At 34.7% G+C, this 19,481-nt stretch overlaps 1 protein-coding gene across 1 annotated transcript; it reads right to left on the minus strand.

The window, feature by feature from the left end:
- Positions 1-692: 692 nt before the first annotated feature.
- LOC149795897 (putative small nuclear ribonucleoprotein G) lies at positions 693-18,775 on the minus strand. The gene is made up of 4 exons (XM_089965815.1): positions 18,633-18,775; positions 12,889-12,911; positions 8,257-8,381; positions 693-1,353 (listed from the first exon to the last, which is right to left on the minus strand). The coding sequence occupies exons 1-4, from the start codon at positions 18,662-18,664 to the stop codon at positions 1,303-1,305; spliced, it is 231 nt and encodes a 76-aa protein (XP_089821941.1). The 5' UTR covers positions 18,665-18,775; the 3' UTR covers positions 693-1,302.
- Between the last annotated feature and the right edge of the window lie 706 nt (positions 18,776-19,481).

Below are 19,481 nucleotides of genomic sequence, written 5' to 3' on the forward strand. Positions count from 1 at the left end.
AAAATTCAAAGTTCAAGCATAATTAAAATAATAAGCACTGGATAGTTAATAAAGCAAGAAAAGTAGGTTACCAAGACCTTCATTGTAGGTCAATGAGGTTTTTAATATCTTCCATGTAAATACACCCATCAATTAAAATAACTGTACACAAAAAGTTTAAGGAACCAAACTAAATGTAAACACAGTGTGTAATCAATGGAATATGAACAGCACCTCAGCGTGGCTTACTTCTGCTAACAGTGTCTGGCACCATCAAGTTTTATGACTGTCTATACAACTATGAGAAATTTAACTAAATGTTTTTGTATACAGCAAAAATATAGTTAGAAAAGTGACACTCGACCGAATTTATCCTTCGCAGCCAAGACAAAAATTTAAAAATTGTTGTCATGGACTCGAAGTCATATATATATATATGAATACAAACATACCTTCTAAATACCCAAACAGTTCAAATAAATTTTACACAAGAAAAGGCGATTTTAATCACAATACTGCCTGCAATATTCTTGGTACTCAATTTTTTGGGAGTTGTGCTCCTAGTTTTGAACTGGAACTTGTAACTTCTCCCTGTTTTACATATTAGTGTTAACCCTGATGGCATCATGCTATGAAATGGAAAGATTGGCAGTCATGTCATTGGCTAAGACCAGCAGAGAATAGACAGACACAATAAATAGAAAAGTCCTGTATATAGAAGGTCATTTATTCACGTGATACAAAACATTTTTCTAGTTTAATCTATTTGTAAAACAATCAAGACTGCAAGAAAACCTGAAATATATACATAATGGATCTTATGAAAATGAAAAAGGAATTATGTTGTCTTTATGAACACTTCAATCCTGATTGCTTTTAAACTGGATATTGATTTTAACAAACTCAAAACAGACAGGAGGATGAAAAATACTCAAGTCCCATTTCTGTTACCTCAGAACTAAATAACTTAATCCTGTGTTAGTTGATAAAGGAAACCTATCTGTCCTCTTGCAAGTACTGATGCATGAAATACCATTTAAATCCTGAAATTGACCAAATGAGTTAGGATGATGTCTGCATATCCAGTTTACAGTATCGTTCACACATCCATGATCATTAACTTTGCTGACGGACTGTTCTGACAATAACAGTTCTTGGTACTGGAAACAAAACCACGATTTATCATTTGTAATTATAAGTTTCTATCCAGGTGCTGCACATGGAGGTGAACATCAACTCAATTCTCCATTTTTCTGTTTATCACACATTCTACACACATTATCCAAACACGCTAACCCCATTCATTCCAGGACACAGCTAGGATCATACTCTGTCGAGAGCTTCTAAAAGGATGATGCTGTTACCTCTTACAACCTGAAGAAGAAAAGAAGAAAAAAAAATCAAATGAGTACAGCCAATTAAATCAATTCTAAAGTGATGGAAAATCTAAAAAAATTTATGCTTGCATTAGGTTGAAAATTTAAAGAAATGCTAAAGAAAGCAAGAAATCCAATCACCCCAGGCAGAAACAAACACAATAACCAAGGCACTTAGGGCTATTGCATTTAAACATACCACTACCCCACGGACGGCAAAATAAAAAACTTCCATGCATGGTCATCAATAAACAATAATCACTTCTGTGCCATGTCATATCAAAGGAAAATATGCTTCTATCAGTGGTGCTTATTTTATTTTAACCCTTTACCTCATGTAAGCGCCTCTGGATGCCTCTACTCCATTCGCATGGAAATGCCTTTAGACGCCTGCTATAAACATCAGCCATTTTAAGCGGGTTTTCGTAGCACCACCTTTGGAGGAAACCCCCAATTAGATACATTTCTGCGAATGACCATTATGTCCGATCACGTGGTACCTATGCTCTGGTCAAAATCTGCTATTTAAAGCAACTGGGTCATATTCTCCACTCTCCAAAATGGAGGTTGCGGATTTCATTCAGTACTTACAAAAGTTTTCATGATTAGAATTACAACTATGAAAGCTTCAATAACTTAGATAAAGGCACTGATATTGATGTAGACGCGCACAAAAATCTTGTAAATTTCCAGTATGAGAAATGGCATCTACGGTTGGTCATGCAGCTTCAGTGACTTGATAGTGAACAAGTTATCTCAATATTTTAAAGCACATAAAAAATTCATCTGTGAAAAATAATTACACAGCTATAACGATTGGAAATTACTAATAAATTTTTCCATACATAATAGATGTGTATAAAAAATGTAAAATGGTCAAAATTGCTGTTAAACGTAATAAACACTACATTGCTTAACAGGCAGGCCTATGTGTTTGGAGTCAAACAGGTAACAGGTGTTCTATTTATAGTGCACTGCACTGGATAACTTTGCTACATGTGTACTGAAGGCCTAAAAAGCCATATACTCTATAAGGTAAAGGGTTGATAATATGTTTCTGTCATGCCACAGTTGTGTTTGTTTTCTCTTCTGTCTCCCCTCCTTTGAACAAAAAATAACATCATTCCAGATTACTCATTGTAATTCGTGGAATTTCAGGTAGAAAAAAACTAAATCGGCAATTTCTGATGAATCTTAACAGAAATACAAAAACAACTGGAACGTGGATCTTCGAAGTTTTCAGATGTAGCCATATATGGTACGGATGCTGCAGTCGAATATTTAGAACATGACAAAAAATGGCAACAGAAAGACAATACAACATGTGGTCCGTCGAAGATGTGGGGATATGGCTGACTTCGGTCAGCCTGCAGTCAGCTGTGGCTAATTTTAGAGGTGAGAACTTGACCATAGATACAAGGTTGAGACATTCTTCAGCCTCAGAATTAAGTCTGAAAATCGTTCATTTGAAACTGCAAACTTAAAAAGGTCACCCTCTCTTAGCTTCCATTTGATTGGTTAGAACTATTTTTATATTGCAATTCTGTCAGTGTTTTATAAAGATTTCTTATGGAATTAAAAGTAATAATTCTTAGTGGGAATTATATCCCAGTAGAAAATTTTTCAACTAGCCAGATTTTAGAAATATTGTCTTTGAGCTAAAAATCTATTTAAGTTAGTTTTCACCTATTCTTGGTGAAATGAAATGTAACAAAAGACTTGTCAATTTCAATACACATTAACACAATTATGTCAGAATGTACTCTAGTGTAGTGTTATGAGATCTGTAAATTTTTACCTTGAGTATGGCCATGCAGACTTAATCTCCAAGTTTATCCTCAAATTGATGGAAAGAAATGCAATATATCATTAAACAACATTGGTTTTTATATTATGGGATATATTCCCTGGGAGTTTACATTCTGGCAGAAAAAAAGATTATGCCTCAAGTCATTCCTACATGTAAACAGCACTTGGGAATTAAATCCAATAATTTAAAACGAATATTGATTAAAGTCTGTATATTTTGAAACCTGTGTCCAGAAAATACTGACTTTTGAAATTGTATTTGTAAATCCAGATTTCAGAATTGGTGCTGGACACTCCTCCAACTCCACCCACCTGATATTTTGTATGTATATGTATATATATTCAAACATATTTTTTAAAAAAAAAGAAAATTGAGATACTGATATATGTATATGCAAGGTAGTTTTCCTCTCATGCATTATTGGTGTACTTGTCTTAATTGTTCAACTATTAGGCCTGTCAGATTTCAACAATTTTCAGCTATACTGGGCTTGTTTGATCCACAGATACATTTAGTGTAAGAAATCAAAAACAATTCCATGAAACAGTTTTCATGTGGCAAAAAGAAATATCTTGAAAGTATTCTTTTTTCATTGTTTTTCAAAAGGTCAACATATTTTATAGAAAAGAAGAAGTAAAAACACTAGTTTCACAGTGACTAGTAAATAATTGCCAAATTTACAATAACTAATAATTTGACATCTAAACTTTAACTGAAAAGGAACATTTAATTTAGACGCCATTTACTGTCAAAAATTCAAGATATTGTCATTTTAGAGGAACTATTTCAAAACTCGCACTTTTCTATGTAAGCCGGAAATGGACTGGTTCCCAGCATGTTGTTCTTATCTTATTACTCAATGTGGATTTGCCATTGGCTGGCCAAATACAGTTTGGTACTCTCCATAAATATTTCACTGTTACTTGAATCTGCTGTTAGTTGTACGATAAAAGACCAATTCTGGCCAGTTAATGTAAACATTCATAGAAAAGTCACGAGTTTTGAAATATTTCCTCTAAAACAATGATACCTCAGTATTCTCACTGATTTGAAGACAGCAAGTGGCATCTAAATGTTTCACACAAGTCAAAGTTTAGATTTGAAATGATAAATTATTGAAAATTGGACAAATTATTCATAAATCACAGTGAAAATGATGTTTTACTTATGATTTTTATGTCAACCTCATGAAAAACTACCATATTTCAAAATGTTACTCTTTGTCATGGGAAAACTGTTTCGTGGAATTGTTTTTGGTTACTAAACTACATGCATCTGCAGATCCAATGAATTATGTGTGGTTGAAAATTGCAGAAATTTTACAGGTGTAATAGTTGACAAATTAAGACAAGATACAACAATAATTCCTGGAAAAGACAACCTTATATATATATATATATATATATATATATATATATATACATATACACACATATACAGGGCTCGAAATTAGCGGTAGTCCGCTAGCCCGAGGCTAGTAGATTTCTGCTCAGACTAGTAACTTTCATAATGTTAATAGTCCGATGGGCTAGTAAGTTACAGTTATCAACAGTCAGCGCTTGGTTTTTTCCATTCCATAATAAAGATTTGACTTCAGCAGATGTTCTATAGAATCAAAGCAATGACCAATGTAAACACAGTCATAAAATATTAGCATGAAAAGATGAAGTCAATTTATGCCTCAAAAATGTGCGTTAGAAGCCATCCGATTTTGTGTATTTTGCTTAACAGTGCCAATTATGGTCCCGTCATTAACAACGGGACTTGGGTAATTGATCCTAATTAGTCTGATAATGAACTAAATGAAAAATGATGTGGTATCACACTTTATTCAATCGACCACAGTGACAAACTACAAATGGGTAAACCACACAAACGAACACTGCAAAAACTATTCAAAGAAATTAGTTTGCATGTTTGTGTAATTTTTTTTTTTTTGGCTCACTTGCCAAACACTCAAACAGTCACAATCGGAAAACTGCATATTTTACATTTGCATCAAAATAATTATAAGAATTAGATCGATTTATTACGATTACTTTATTGACACATCCTTTCCATACAACTACTTTTTCTATGATGATAAGAATAGGTTTTATATTTTTTTCCCCTTACAAGAATGAACAAATAATTGGATACAAGTGAAGATATCCAAGCAGAATGTCGTATATTTGTTGGGAATTAAAATCTCTGAGCATGGGCATCTTAAGATTTGAAAATTTTCCGCCTTATTAATTTCAGTAATACATTGAGGTCCGATTAATCAGGAAAAATTACCAAACTTACGCTATTAATGATGAGACCGTAACTGGAGCTGTTAAATACATCGCGACGAGTCAGATGGATTTGTTTAATGGGAACACAACTTTTCCAAGCTGAAACTAACATTATCTTCTGATGCTAATGTTTTAGAACAGTGTTTACAATAGCCACTACTTTGATCCTGCAGAACATCTGCTGAAGTCAAGTCTTTATTAGGGAGAGGCCATTTAATTTTAGGGGAAGTTGGGGGCAAAGGCACATGTTTTGAAACGTGTTTCTTGCTCTGACTTTGTGATATAAAGGATACTGTACCATTCCTTTTCTCTCTTTAACTAATTCACATCAGCTATACTGTAACATCTCGTATTTCAACACAAGGCACAATTCCCTCCTTATAAAACAGGCAAAATGTGACGTTTTACAGAAAGTGTTTAGCCACTGGAAAAAAGCAAAAGTTGAATGAAAAAGACATGAAAGACAGGAATAAGTCTTATGATAGGGAAAAACATAATCAAACGTTTCAGAAGACATGGACAAAAGAGAGGGAATGGTTGAATTATGATGAGGAAAAGAACGTTATGCGGTCTAACTGGTGTACGGAATTTGCAAAAACAAACACAGAGAAAACATCCAGTTTTGTTGCCGGTTGTTCGAACTCTAAAATTGAAACGGTAAACGTACATGAAAGCTGTGGGCAACACAAAGAGAATTAGAATTCGCAAAGGAGGAGAGATTAAATAATCGTTCCTGGCAATTGATAATGTAGAAAAGGCATAATGGGATCCCAAAGGTGATCACCACTGCATTGCAATCTTTTACGGAGACAGGTAAGGAGACCAGAACAAACCCCATATGGACCCCGAGTGCAGGTAGAGGACGAGAAAGGAATCTGGATCCCTTTCTGGAATTGGATCAGGGTATCTTGAGAAACAAGAAATGTGAATTGACTGATTGATGATTTGAAGTGGGATTTATACTTCTGTACTTCTGCATTTCATATGATAATGCTATTTATGAAATAAAATTGTTGTTAATCTCAATACAAGTGCGTGACATTGTTTAGTGGACACGACTAGTAAAGATTTGGCAGGACTAGTAAATTTCTCAGTATACTAGTCCTTCTGGCTACAAAGAAATTTGTGTTAAATTCGAGCCCTGTATATAGCATGATAATATTTTTGTTTCGTAATGTTTGTTTAAACTTATATGTAAAAACTTCAAATGGGTTGGCAGAATATCCAATGATACTGTGTGTAAAAGGTTGTTGTTGTTGTGGGGTTTAATGCCATTTTTCAGCACACGATAGGCTATGCATGGCGGCCAGTAATAATGGTGGATGAAGAACCCGGGAAAACCCAGGGAAGAACCATCGACCCATGAGAAGCTACTGGCAAGCTTTCTCACATGCCCACATTGGCTGAATCCTAGACTCGAACCCACAAAGACAGAAGCAAGATGGCAATGATCCGTAACGGAGAATGCTTTAGACCACTCATCCACTCTGTGCCCCTGTGTGTAAAAGGTGTGATATGAGACGGGTCATCTTTATATAAGACAATTAAAGCTGCATGTTTGCAGTCTGTTGGGGAACATTTTCCATGTTTTCTGAAAATAAAAGTAATTCAGGCATCTTGTGGTTTTAATAATTCTTTAATCCCTTCATATAAAATACATATTACCTTGTCTAACTTGAAAATAATTTTTGAAACTTACATGCTATCAAATTTCATATATAATTTATGGGTACTATTATTTAGGTGCTTACAAACAGACTGATCTTAAACCATGTAAATACTGGGGTTTTAATCCAGTCAAGACAATGTTTAATCCTTAAACCTGAAAACCACAAATACCCGGTTAATCAAAAATGAACAACTCATTTTATTATTACTTTCACAAAATGTTTTTTATTTATCATATTATCTTTAATTATAAATATTAATTAGATCCGTTATATTTTTTTTCTGACTACTAAGTTGATTACTTCTATTCAAATTACCAATAATAAAAATTAATATATACTTCACTTCTATAAAAATAAATTGTATGCACGGTCATGAATTTCCAAAATTTGCTTCTATGCATGGGCACGGGTGTCCAAAATTCACTTCTATGACTGGTAGTGGTAGAAAGAAATCACTTCTATAGGTGTCACCCATTTTTGAATGTGCCTTCCCCCACCCCTCAGGGGTATGTTTAAATGGAATATCCCTTAGATATAAATGGTTTGTCTAACATTTAAGATACCTAAAAGAATAATCATTTTCATTCAATTTGTAGCTTTTGTTGTTATTGTTGTTATAGGGTTTAACACCATTTTTCAGCACAGGATAGGCTATACATGGTGGCCAGTATTAATGGTGGAGGAAGAACCCGGGAAAACCCCGGAAAGAACCAACGACCCACGAGAAGCTACCGGCAAGCTTTCTCACATATCCACACTGGCCGAGCCCAAGACTCGAACCCACGCAGACAGAGGTGAGATGGCAGTGATCCGTGACGGAGAGCGCTTTAGACCACTCGGCCACTCGGGGCCCCCAATTTGTAGCAACATTCAATTTGTTCCATAAAATTTAGATTTGGGGTACAATCTACTGAAGATCCCAAAGAAAAATGCAGTAGTAAGAACACGGTATTTTTCCTGCTCTTCTTATGCTTACATTATACACGTATTTCCCTCTTTCACAGGTATATTTCTTATTTTGTGTCTGATCACACAGAAAAATACACTCAGTAATAATCATTTCTATAGTCTTTTCAGGTCTGTATTTTCAACTAGTGCCACACAGAAGGCCATCTGTGCATACTATAATGAATACAAACACTTACCACCATGCCAATGGCATGTTTTTCTCCTGTTTTGGTTTCTTCCACTGTCTCATCAATGACCAGATTCATGAACGGGTCAAAGCCACGAAGAATTCCATTGATTTTTCGCCCTCCGTTAAGCTTCACTGCAAAAGAGGAGAAAAAAGTCATGCATTCAATTTGCTCAGCATTTAAATGTTAATGTAAATGATTCCAAATACACAATGTATTAAAGTTTAATGACACATCAGCAGGATACTAGTTATATGAAGCCAATTAAAAGCCAACATTCTAAAATGTAAATCGTGAAAATAATCACCAGGAAGATAAAGCCTTCAAAAAAAAGGGTAAACTTCAAATAGAAACCAATACAGTAAATGGGAATGTTAATGTCATGTATATTTTACCCAAAATTGGTATATAAAAAATACATTCCATTTGTGCCTCATGGCACTTCCCATATTTGATTTTTTTTCCCCTCACAAACATATATCGGAAATCATGCAGAAATTTAATTTTCTAAGTTTTACAACAAGATGTCTTCTTACTAGTCCCAATCAAAATGCTTTCATAAGAAGTTTGAACAGTGAATGTAACTGCAATAAATGACACCTAACACACATCTGTAATTAAAAAACATAAAACAAAACGAAAAAACAATAGAACATAGTTGACTAAACTACTGACGTAGTAACAATCACACCATTTGTAACATCATAACATTAATAAGGAATGCCAGTACAGTATAAACTTATGAGAGACTGCCCCTTCTGCCAACAAAAAATGGTCTCTCATAGCAGGTTTGTACAAAAAGACCAGTTTCCAAGGTCATGTTTCAGAACGATTCAAAGAAAAATAACCATAATCACTGTTCCTATATTCTATTCTATATTAATAGTTCTTGCTAAAGTATTGTATGCATCCGTCTAAAAACAAAATTATATAGCAACAAAGATACAATTCTATCATCAAACATGAAATCACATTTACATTTGAAGATCACATATATCAGCATATGAAATAGTTTCTGATTGACTTCTTTTCCTTTATAATAATCTAAATTTGTTTTACCTATGTTTAAGCCACTTTTTTGTGAGAAGTCTGCTATTTTTCCACTTCTTTCAATTACAATAATTTTCTACAGCCTTAAAATTTGTCCCCTGATAGTTGGAGATTCTTCCATTATTATTATGGTTCTAGGTATTAACATTAATAGTGCTCAGTTGTAATATCAAACATAAAGATGGTTTCTACAGGGCTTTGGGAAAATATGACAAATCTATACATGTGCATCACATATCTAACAATTAATAAAATAAAAAGAAGTAATTATCTAAAAGTCAATGGCTTCATTCAAAGAAGATATTACAGGGATTAACTCTAAAAATAAAGTGTACAATCCGGTCACACCAAATTGAATAGATGATAGTTTTGTGATTGAGATGTAATCACTTAACATCTGGGGGAAGGAAAGAAAAAAATATCACAAGTCTTGAACACTATCAATCAAATCCTGCAAATGATTCTCTCTTGCTGGTTTAATAGACATGACCTTATTCACCCCCAGGCTATATGGATTAACTCTAAAGACAATATCTGTGACCACTATGTCAATTACAGTACTACAGTGACAATTTGTGACATATTAGCCTGGTTTACAGACTAAAGCATCTATTACCGGTATTCATACATATGATTTATGATAAGTCCTGGAAGCAGGCCAAGATAAGATAATTAGTCTGGTTCCAGGCTTCATATGCACCCTGCATTGCCCTCCCCTATACGAAAAGCGGAGAACAATGCAGGTAATATACCAAGCTAAGAAACGGACTAGGAAATAATCCACATGGACTATAGTCTGGTTTACAACAGAAACTATAGAACACTTCAGCATACCTACAATATTTCAAATATCAGTATCCAGCCCTTTTTTTAAAAATAGCAGTGTCAAAATGCATATTCTGCCAAGACAAAGCGGTCAGTGGTCGCATTCAACAGGTGGTTGCTGACAGAGCATTAAATAATAAAATCGATCCGTGCATTAAGATTGTGGTCGGAAATGACAGGTGGTCGCTCATAGCATAGGTCACTCGTAGCAATTTTTACCGTAATATCATTCATGACAATGGAGATGACTTTACTTGTGGGCCTGAAAACAACTTGATAAAGACATGACCATCTTTAATATGCAAGTGTATTTGGCAACAATATCACTTCCTCTACAGTGATCTATAATTTGTCCCTCCTTAAATTCTGGAAGAGAATCAGTTTGGAATCTTCTAACTTCCAAATCATAAGCTCCTCATTTAACACGTCGGCTGCAAGAGTTGGCAATAGTAGTTCAAATCTTTTATGATAAAGATTGCGAGAAAAACGTGTCCTCTAGCATTCAGTTTTCTTAAAATTTACCTACTACATTTCCGTCAACTTTGCATTGAAGCAGAGGTCTTGCTAGTATTTTAAAACTAGGAGTCCAGGGCTCCAATTCTGGCAAAAATGGGAGTCCCACCATAAAAAGTTGCAGTCCCTTCTTTCCTAGAGAATCAACGCAGACGTAAGTGCATCTATTTTTAGATGGAGAGGTTTGCATGGTGTAATCACTCACTTTAATATAGTTTCATTACAACAGTCCATTGACAGGATTGCAAATTTATGATTTATTTGTCTACATACTTGTAGTAATTTTAGGCAATGGTTAAATAGTATCTTATTTGCTGTTTTTCCCCTGTATTTTCGCAAATACGTGTTAAGTCAGAAAATAGCTTAGACCTAAAAGTGCATCTCGCGAATTCCACAACATAGCATTGTCCAATACATTTCTGACCTACATAATTTGCATTTTAGAGTTAAATCTTCAATAAAATAATACCTAGGCTTTGCTTTCAATGATTTGTATATTTTTCTGAATATATTTGCCCGATGATTTACAAAAACAGACAATCTAATGAACTGGTACATCCCAGATTTAGCAAGTCTGCCATTATTTTCCGTTAGGCCTACTGGTTCACTTAGTTTCAAAATAACTGTATTACGAAATAGTGTACAAGAGGCAGTTAATATATATCCAGATCACCGAGTCTGATCTTAAAACAGATGTTTGTATGTTTTATCATCAAAGGATATCATGCAGGAAATTGATAGTTGCTATTTTACTCAGAAAAGGGTTAATGGTCATTCAGCTATCAAAACATATGCTTGTGAATGGGCAAGAGTTTGTTTGTCAACGTAACTGGTATAAAAACTAGGCCTATCTATTGATGTCTTGATGAATACATTTCGCTACAACACTAGAACTAACCAGGCAAAGGCGAGGAGCATTTTAAAAAAAGTATGGTCAATCAATGTACATTTAAATAGCACTTGTTCGTCCATCAGAGTGAGACTGAATTTTGTCAATCCAAGTAAGGACTTATTCCAAACACTAAGCTAGGCATCACACTTTCTTACACTTAGCTACTGTCCCATCCGAACTATGAATTCTAGCAGCTTTAGTACTCTTCCGACTCTCATTACAATCTTCGTAAGTTTGCCGTTTTAACCCCAAGATACTTATCCAAATTTACGTATGGCTTTTTGTCTAAGTCTCAACATGTCTTGATTCTGATGTCATGTGTACTACTTATTCCAATACATTCAGAAATGAACACAATAACGAAAGCTAAAGTTGTTTATTTGATATACTTTTATAAATGACCACATGTACATCTCTGGGCCTTTCTGCCTCTGAATTCAATCACTGTAAACAACAGTACATTTTCCCACCCTGCCGCCAGTCAAAGCCTTTGAACTTGCCGCCCAGCTATTGCATCATGTTCTTTTTAATGTACTCTTACAATAGCAACATGTATGTACATCACTGGGTCTTGCAGTCGCTGAATTCTGTCATTGTAAATATCAGCACAGCTAACTGATCAACACATTTTCCCACAAAGCAGGTGGCTGAAACAGGACAGGCAAGTCTTTGAATTTTGCCGCACACATATTAGACATGTACGGAGGACTCCCGCCTCAGTGATTTTCTGCGTCCCAGATAAAAAATTGGCATCCAAATATGCGTAATTAAGCATTTCCGAGACCTATGAATTCAATTTATTTTCAGTCCCCCCCCCCCTTAATTATATAAACATTCACTTATGTCAACAATATTACCTTGGTCCTAAGGATGTTGAGATGAATGGATAGTAATGTATTATGAAAATGGTGACATTTTTTTAAAATTGGCGACACAATACTGAGGTTCGCGATTTCTTTGGCAACAACTTTTTTTAAAGCCAGCGCCATCCCTGCACTATAAAGAGATTACAGAACCATCACTCTCTTCACTAACAGACTTAAATTTCACAGATAATGGCCTTAAACACTTTTTTCTTCTGATTATTTATATTAATAAAGCCTACATTTATGATAGCGCAACTGACAATACAGTAAATGTGGTATACGCTTGCAACTTAGAAGTGTTATCATTTTCTAGTTCCTGCACTTAAAATTCACCAGTGGAAGATCATTTGACAAGTTTCACTCATTTCTAAACTTGAAGTTGCAAATAAGACCATTTTTAATCACAGCTTGAACTACTGATACTGATATTTTCCCCCCACAACCTAAAAGTAGCCGGAAGTGCATTAAATCTTTTCTCCTAACATTAATACTCACATCCAAGTCTCTTTTCCATGTACCTGAAAATAAAGAAAGTATACAGTTACTTGCATCTATTCTGTTCACTTTTAATGCATATAAAAATTATCAGATGAGTATATCCTGTATCTATCTATTCATGTACATACAACTGGTACATTAAAATATTATTACATTAACAGAAAACATTTGGACTATAAAATAATAGTAAATAGTACATAAGGTATATATATACAAGTGTACAACACTGCTGGATTTTTCAAGATACTCAAAGAGACTTTATTTTTCATTAAAATTTGAAGTCTATATGATTGAAAATGGTCATCAGAAATGCCACCATCACTTCCAAAATGCAGAAAAAAAGATTTCATGCAAGAACGGTTTTGACGTTTTCGTCTTAGCCTGGACAGTGCAGGGGTGGACAAATCTTAAGTCTAATGTGGCTACCAAATCTTCTTTTTGGACTACTTAACTGTAAGACCAAACCAAACATGCATGTCTGGTTAGCCAACTATCACCATTTTTCGTTGCTGACCCTAGCACTCTCCCAAGCCATAACATTTTTTACTACCATTTACAGTAATACCTCGTGCATTCGCATTTCTGGATTCGCGAAATTTTCATTGGTACCCTCTACGTACGTTTTCTTTATTTTATTGAACTGTACCTTCGTTATATGACTTCTGTGACATATGAAGTTTACCTAGTTTACCTTCCTGATAATGACAAAGAAAACGTCAGTCATTAAGTTTACAGTCCAATTCGTTACTTGGTTTTACCTTACTGTGAGTGCAAAAGAAAACGGCAGCCAATGAATTAGTATAGGGGTAATATTAGTATACATGTACCGTACTGTAAATGCACTAGTGTGGCAAATACCCATTAGGCGATACTGTACTCTTTTTATGTCAACCATTCATTTATCTTTTTAAGGGTAATGTATTAAGCTAACTTTTAAATGAAATTAAAGTGCTTTGGGAGCATGATTTGGGTCATATTTAGGGTTTAAACCCTAGAAATAAGCATTTATTAGCATTTTTAGTGACTCGTACCAAACATTCGCGATTCCTCCTGATCCGCGACTGGTTCTGGAACCTAACCTCGCGAATGTTCAAGGTATTACTGTAATACACACCTTAATGTGAAGATTCTGTTGCTTATCATCTTGAATTGGAAGGGTGCACTTGCGGTGTGACATGCAGTGAAATATATTATATTCAGTTCAGACTGGTGGTCATTGTTTGTTCAAGTCCAAGTTAAAACAATAACCACCAACAGAACTGTAGCTTATTTACTGTGTAGCACACTGGAAGTATCATTTTCAAAACCTGATCCATATTCATACAAAACAAGAATGAAATACTGTGAAAAAGTGGCTATTAAATGATCTGAAAAGTACTTTAAGAGTACATGGGGAGCAAATATGGAATGTCTTCTCATATGCTGATATATGCATTCAGCTACACCACTCCCTCAATAACTTGCGAACCCGCTTATAACGCAGTGTCAGGCATGGATCCCATTTTTTAAACCCGAAAATACCCCAAAAATGTATCCCTATTTGTTGAACTTGAAGAATATCGCGATCAAAATTGGTAACTGAAACTCTGATGTATCGCTCATTTTATCGTTGAAAATGGTAGATAGGACGTGGAAATTTTAATCAACACTATGAAATATCAAATTTAAAAATAACTCATACAATTTTTTACATTTTCTTTTCAAACGACATTCCAAGTACGCCGCAATTAACGATATGTAAGGAAATTTCTATCAATGAAAATGTCACTTACGCCAAGTGGAGGCAGTACTTTAATAAATACAAATTAAATAATTTTTTTATCAACTGACATTTGTGTTCTAGTTCCATCTTTTAGTTCCCTTTAAGTGTAATCGTCACAAGTGCAATGTGTCCTCTTGTAATTAAACATATAATGTGTCAATCTACCTTAACAGCTATGTCCACGAGCATTTCCCTAAGAACCTAATTAAGTGCCGACCGTGTTATGATAACTGACTTGCGAAAGTATTTGTTGTATTGTTGCACTGAATTAAAAGCTAGCATCCTTTATATTATCACATTAATTATGTCTTTCGAACAATAAAAAAAGGAGGTGGAATAAAAGAAAAGTTAAAAGGCACAAAACTCGGACTAACTTAAAATCTAGGAAACTCGGTCATACATCAGGTGAACTCACTTCGTTTGATCAATCAAAAACTGTAATAAATGTTAATGTGTATGTAACAGAAACTACCTTAAATTAACCGACTCTTTCATAACTGTGATCAAAGATAACAAGGCAGCAAAGCGAAAAGAATAATTTATAAAATAAAGAGCTTGATTTCAAAGATATGGATCATTGTGGGCAAGCGAGTTTCAAAGAATTCTTGAACTGGCATTTAGAGATATCCTCAGGGATGAAAAGAAATTTCATTATTACTTCCAGTGAAATCACGACATTAACAGTCTACTAACTGAACAATAAAAAATCGAGTTTCAATGTAGATGTGTCACGAAATAAATGTCGCGCATTTTTGAAAAAAAAAGAAATCTTGCTTCGTGGTGTATCAACAGTTAGTCTAGTTCCCAAATTGTGGACTACTGATTTGGCAAGATACTATTAAATACCACTATGGGAACCAGACTCATCAAGAAAACAAAAAGCAGTGATGTAATACACAGATTTTTTGCACACACGTGATGGTTGTTCAAATCAGTTGGAACAATCTTTCTTATGTTGGATATTTTGAGAAAACAAAAATATTATTTAAACAGAATAATGAACAACTTCATTAGAAAAAGTGCATTATTAAAAATTATTATTGATATGATTGTAAAATGAAGATTCAGTCATTAAACAGCCCAGTTCCCTAACATGCACCCCCCCCCATGGTTTTCTTGATGTTAAAGCAATTTTTTCAATTTCTGGAGGTTCCTCGGTAACTCGCGCCTCATTTATAGTGCAGTCTATGTTTGTGGACCACGTTGTGCGCGAATTATCGAGGGAAAGGTGTACTTAGCATGCTTATGGGAAATGTAAAAAAAGTATCACTGACTCAGCAAAGGGTAAAGATTCCAAAATGCAAAAGTTATTATAACCTCGTCAAAATTTGTACAGGGGGAATGGGTGTTGCCAATAATTTCCTTTTTCACTGACAGAAATGTATGCATGTGGCTATGGCAGTCTGCAGACAGTAAACCATGATGGATTTGGCTGTTGATCGTCTCTGCTCCTTCTCTCAAACTTGTTATAGATAAGATTTTCCTTGCATGAGGATCTTGCATGATTTCTTGTTTTACACATAATTTACCATGTCTTCCTAACTAAAGACATGAAATTGTCAAGATATTTTTTAAAGCATTGATGCATTGCACAACAAAAGGGGCATGATGACCAAGACGAGTCCTGCATATGATCAAATGGAGCAGCCTGAAATACGCAAGGGATAATCTAGATTTTCAAGCAACAGATGTCATGAAGTTCACAATCGAGGTTAGTACAAATTTGTTTAACTTTAAATGTAGCTTTCATTTCGAGATCGCAGACATGATTTTGGTCTTCCATAAAAAAAAAAGCTGAAATTTTTTTAGGGGGTGGTTTGGGAATCCTCCTCCAATAGGGTTTCAAGGGGCAACACCCCCGATTAGGAGGTCCTGGGGGCCAAAAACGCATTTTACACTCACAGAAAACTGCTCCTGGTGCAACTTATGATCATAAAATAAACAAAGTAATCATCTGAAAAACTAAATAATTTCATAATATTTAGTCACATGAATTTATTCTCCAATAATATTTATGCTGAAGTTATTTCATGTGCATGTCAGTGTTCACATCGTAATTAAGTCACAATAATTTCTCAGTTTTTGCAGCAAATATATTATACTTCTCTTTTCATAACAAATCTGTAAAATAAACACCCAAGTATATCAACTATATACAAATAATCCCATACATTCACTTGTCTTTTTCACCAATGAACACAACCCTTTGATATGCCAGTCGAGCTCCTTTATGGGTTTGGCAAAGATTTCTTTAGCCTTCCTTTTTGTCACCACAGACTTTTTTGGCTCATTGTGCAATCATTTCTTTTCCTTCTCAATGAGAGCCTTTTTCATATCAAGCTGGTGCTTGGCAACATGCAGTGTGCGTATTCTTAGACGGTTACATCTGTTCTCTCATGCAAAAAATCTTTCTTCTTATAGCAATTAATTGCACTTTTCCCAGATGCCTTTTGAGCTTCAATTTTTCTGTATGCAGCTTCTTTTGTGGGTGTTGTTCCAAAACTGTTCCAATTGCGATTACCATAGAGGTCACAAAATGCCAGTCCTCTAGCGTTCAGTTTTCTTATAAACTGACCAACTAAATTTCCATCAACTTCTCGCTCCAGTCATTTCATACGTTTTTTAAACCTTTATTTAAACTTTCCGTTTAAAACTTTGACCAATCAGAATACTCTTGCCAAAAGTCATGTGCTAACTAATACAGAACGAATAATTTACAAGGGTTGCCGTGGAATGGGAGTGGACAGACCATTTTTTAAAAAACATCGAAGATGGTATATAAAATGGACTATATAAAAAAAATCTGATTCAAGTCAGGAGAAAAGCAGAATTCCGCTTTAAATCGGAGAAGGATCATGTCTGCATCACAGCGCACAGCATTCAATCTGGATTGTACTGTATCACGCCTTTAGGCTCATTTCGTACATAAATGTCTATATACTTTGACACTGATTTTGCCATATGCACCAATCGGGGCATCTAAATATAGACCTTCCAAAGGAATATGGATGTATTCGATTCCAAATGAAGTGAATACTTGCCAATTAAAGCTATGTAGAATCAAATTCTAAAAGATTACACCCATTACTGAAATAGTCATTGTTCAATTCCTACAAGACCCATGTGACTTGTACGCAATCGCTGTAATTGACAGCACTTTAAATCCTATTTGTCAAAAAATCTGTTACCGAGAATCCTCGTTCAATTTTATCACACAAGTGACCACAACCATCCATTTGATTCAACTTTTCTCACGTGTCTTTTGTCGTTTCAGAATTGCAAGAAGACTGAAAAATTACACATAAATTCTGCACTGTGTTCCGTACGATTATTAGACCCTAATGCATATGTACTGCAGGAGAGAAACTGGTAGAATGTGCTACTTCCGTCAGGTGGATTCTAACAGAAAGGGTTTGTGACCGTAATGGTGAAAATAAAGGTTAATTCGCCAGACTGGATTCATGCAATGTTCGTCAAAGAGTTGTGCATTGGTACGTCACTGTCTTTTGAATGTACATGTGTAGTTTTTCATTCTTCTTGTGATTATGAAGAGATAAAGGACGCGTGAGAAAAGTCGAATCGAGCGGAGGGTTGTGGTCACCGTTGCACTTCTTGTGTTCATTTATATTACCGATCAGGTGATTTCATGTCAGATTTCGCCGTACTTTATTAATAAAACGTCAGACTCCTTTGATTTTTACGTGACAAGCCCATTGTATGACTGTACGTGGATGCATCATTTTGTCTGGATCAACTGTAAAACATATACCAATCTGCGATCTTCTGACATTCTAAAATGTTGTTCTTTTCTTTTTTTGAGACCTAGATATACGTCATAACAACGTGCAATTGTGTACCAGGACTGTTTTCGTAGAAAGTGGAAGCTTTGGTAGCTAAATACCATCAACAATAATTCCGCGTTTCACATTCTAATAAAATTTGGAGTAGTGTTTAACTGTAGCGAGATACGCATATTTACTTTTTCAATTCTGGCGGATGTGCTTTACTCATTTTGATCTTCGAAGATTGAACTCAGCTTGTCAGCACCCGCTTTACCGGTGTAAACAAATATGGCGATTAACACGGCCTATTTGTTGCTTCAAACTTTAAATATTTTACAGCATTAAAGTAAACTGCACATTACTTTTCATTTATCAATTAAATTAAGAAAATTACATGATAATATAATATACCATATGTTTATTATTAAATGTTTATAATTATTTTGGTTTTAAAACACGTTTTCAAAGCTATCCCCACAAGTGTCTCATTTCGTATACCAGTCAAAGCGATCATGTAGGCGATAGTCTGGTTCCCTGATTCGTGTGCCTCACATGGAACATAAAAAGCAGGGAACCAGACAATCTAGGCCGCAATGGGAACATCACTAACCCTATCCCCTCTTTTATATGTTCATTATTTTATTTTTTATTTTTACAGCAGAGCTATTTTTAATATTTTCATGTGACAAGACAGCTAAAAGAATCAGTATGTGCCTTATGCATGAATAAAGTTCACTAGTACTATAACAAATTAGCATACTTATCACACCCCTCAACCACCTCGATTTTTAGACTTCCTCTCTAGCAGACATATAAGTCTCTAAGAGAATGAATAATCATCGCTTTCATATAAAAAATTATAGAGATCCTCAGTTTTCCTCTAATGTTTCAACACACTTTAACACCAATAATCACTCTCTACTTGATTTTTCTTTCATGCCAATAGATATTGTGCATGGTGACATGAATAGACTCATAAAAGAAACTTATTGGATTCATAAGTTAGATACTCTGTATCCTAATGGACTTAATGCTAATGCACTATA

The sequence above is a fragment of the Sinohyriopsis cumingii genome, chromosome 7 (genome assembly GCF_028554795.1).
Source record: "Sinohyriopsis cumingii isolate HCF-2022 chromosome 7, ASM2855479v2, whole genome shotgun sequence".
Taxonomy (NCBI): domain Eukaryota; kingdom Metazoa; phylum Mollusca; class Bivalvia; order Unionida; family Unionidae; genus Sinohyriopsis; species Sinohyriopsis cumingii.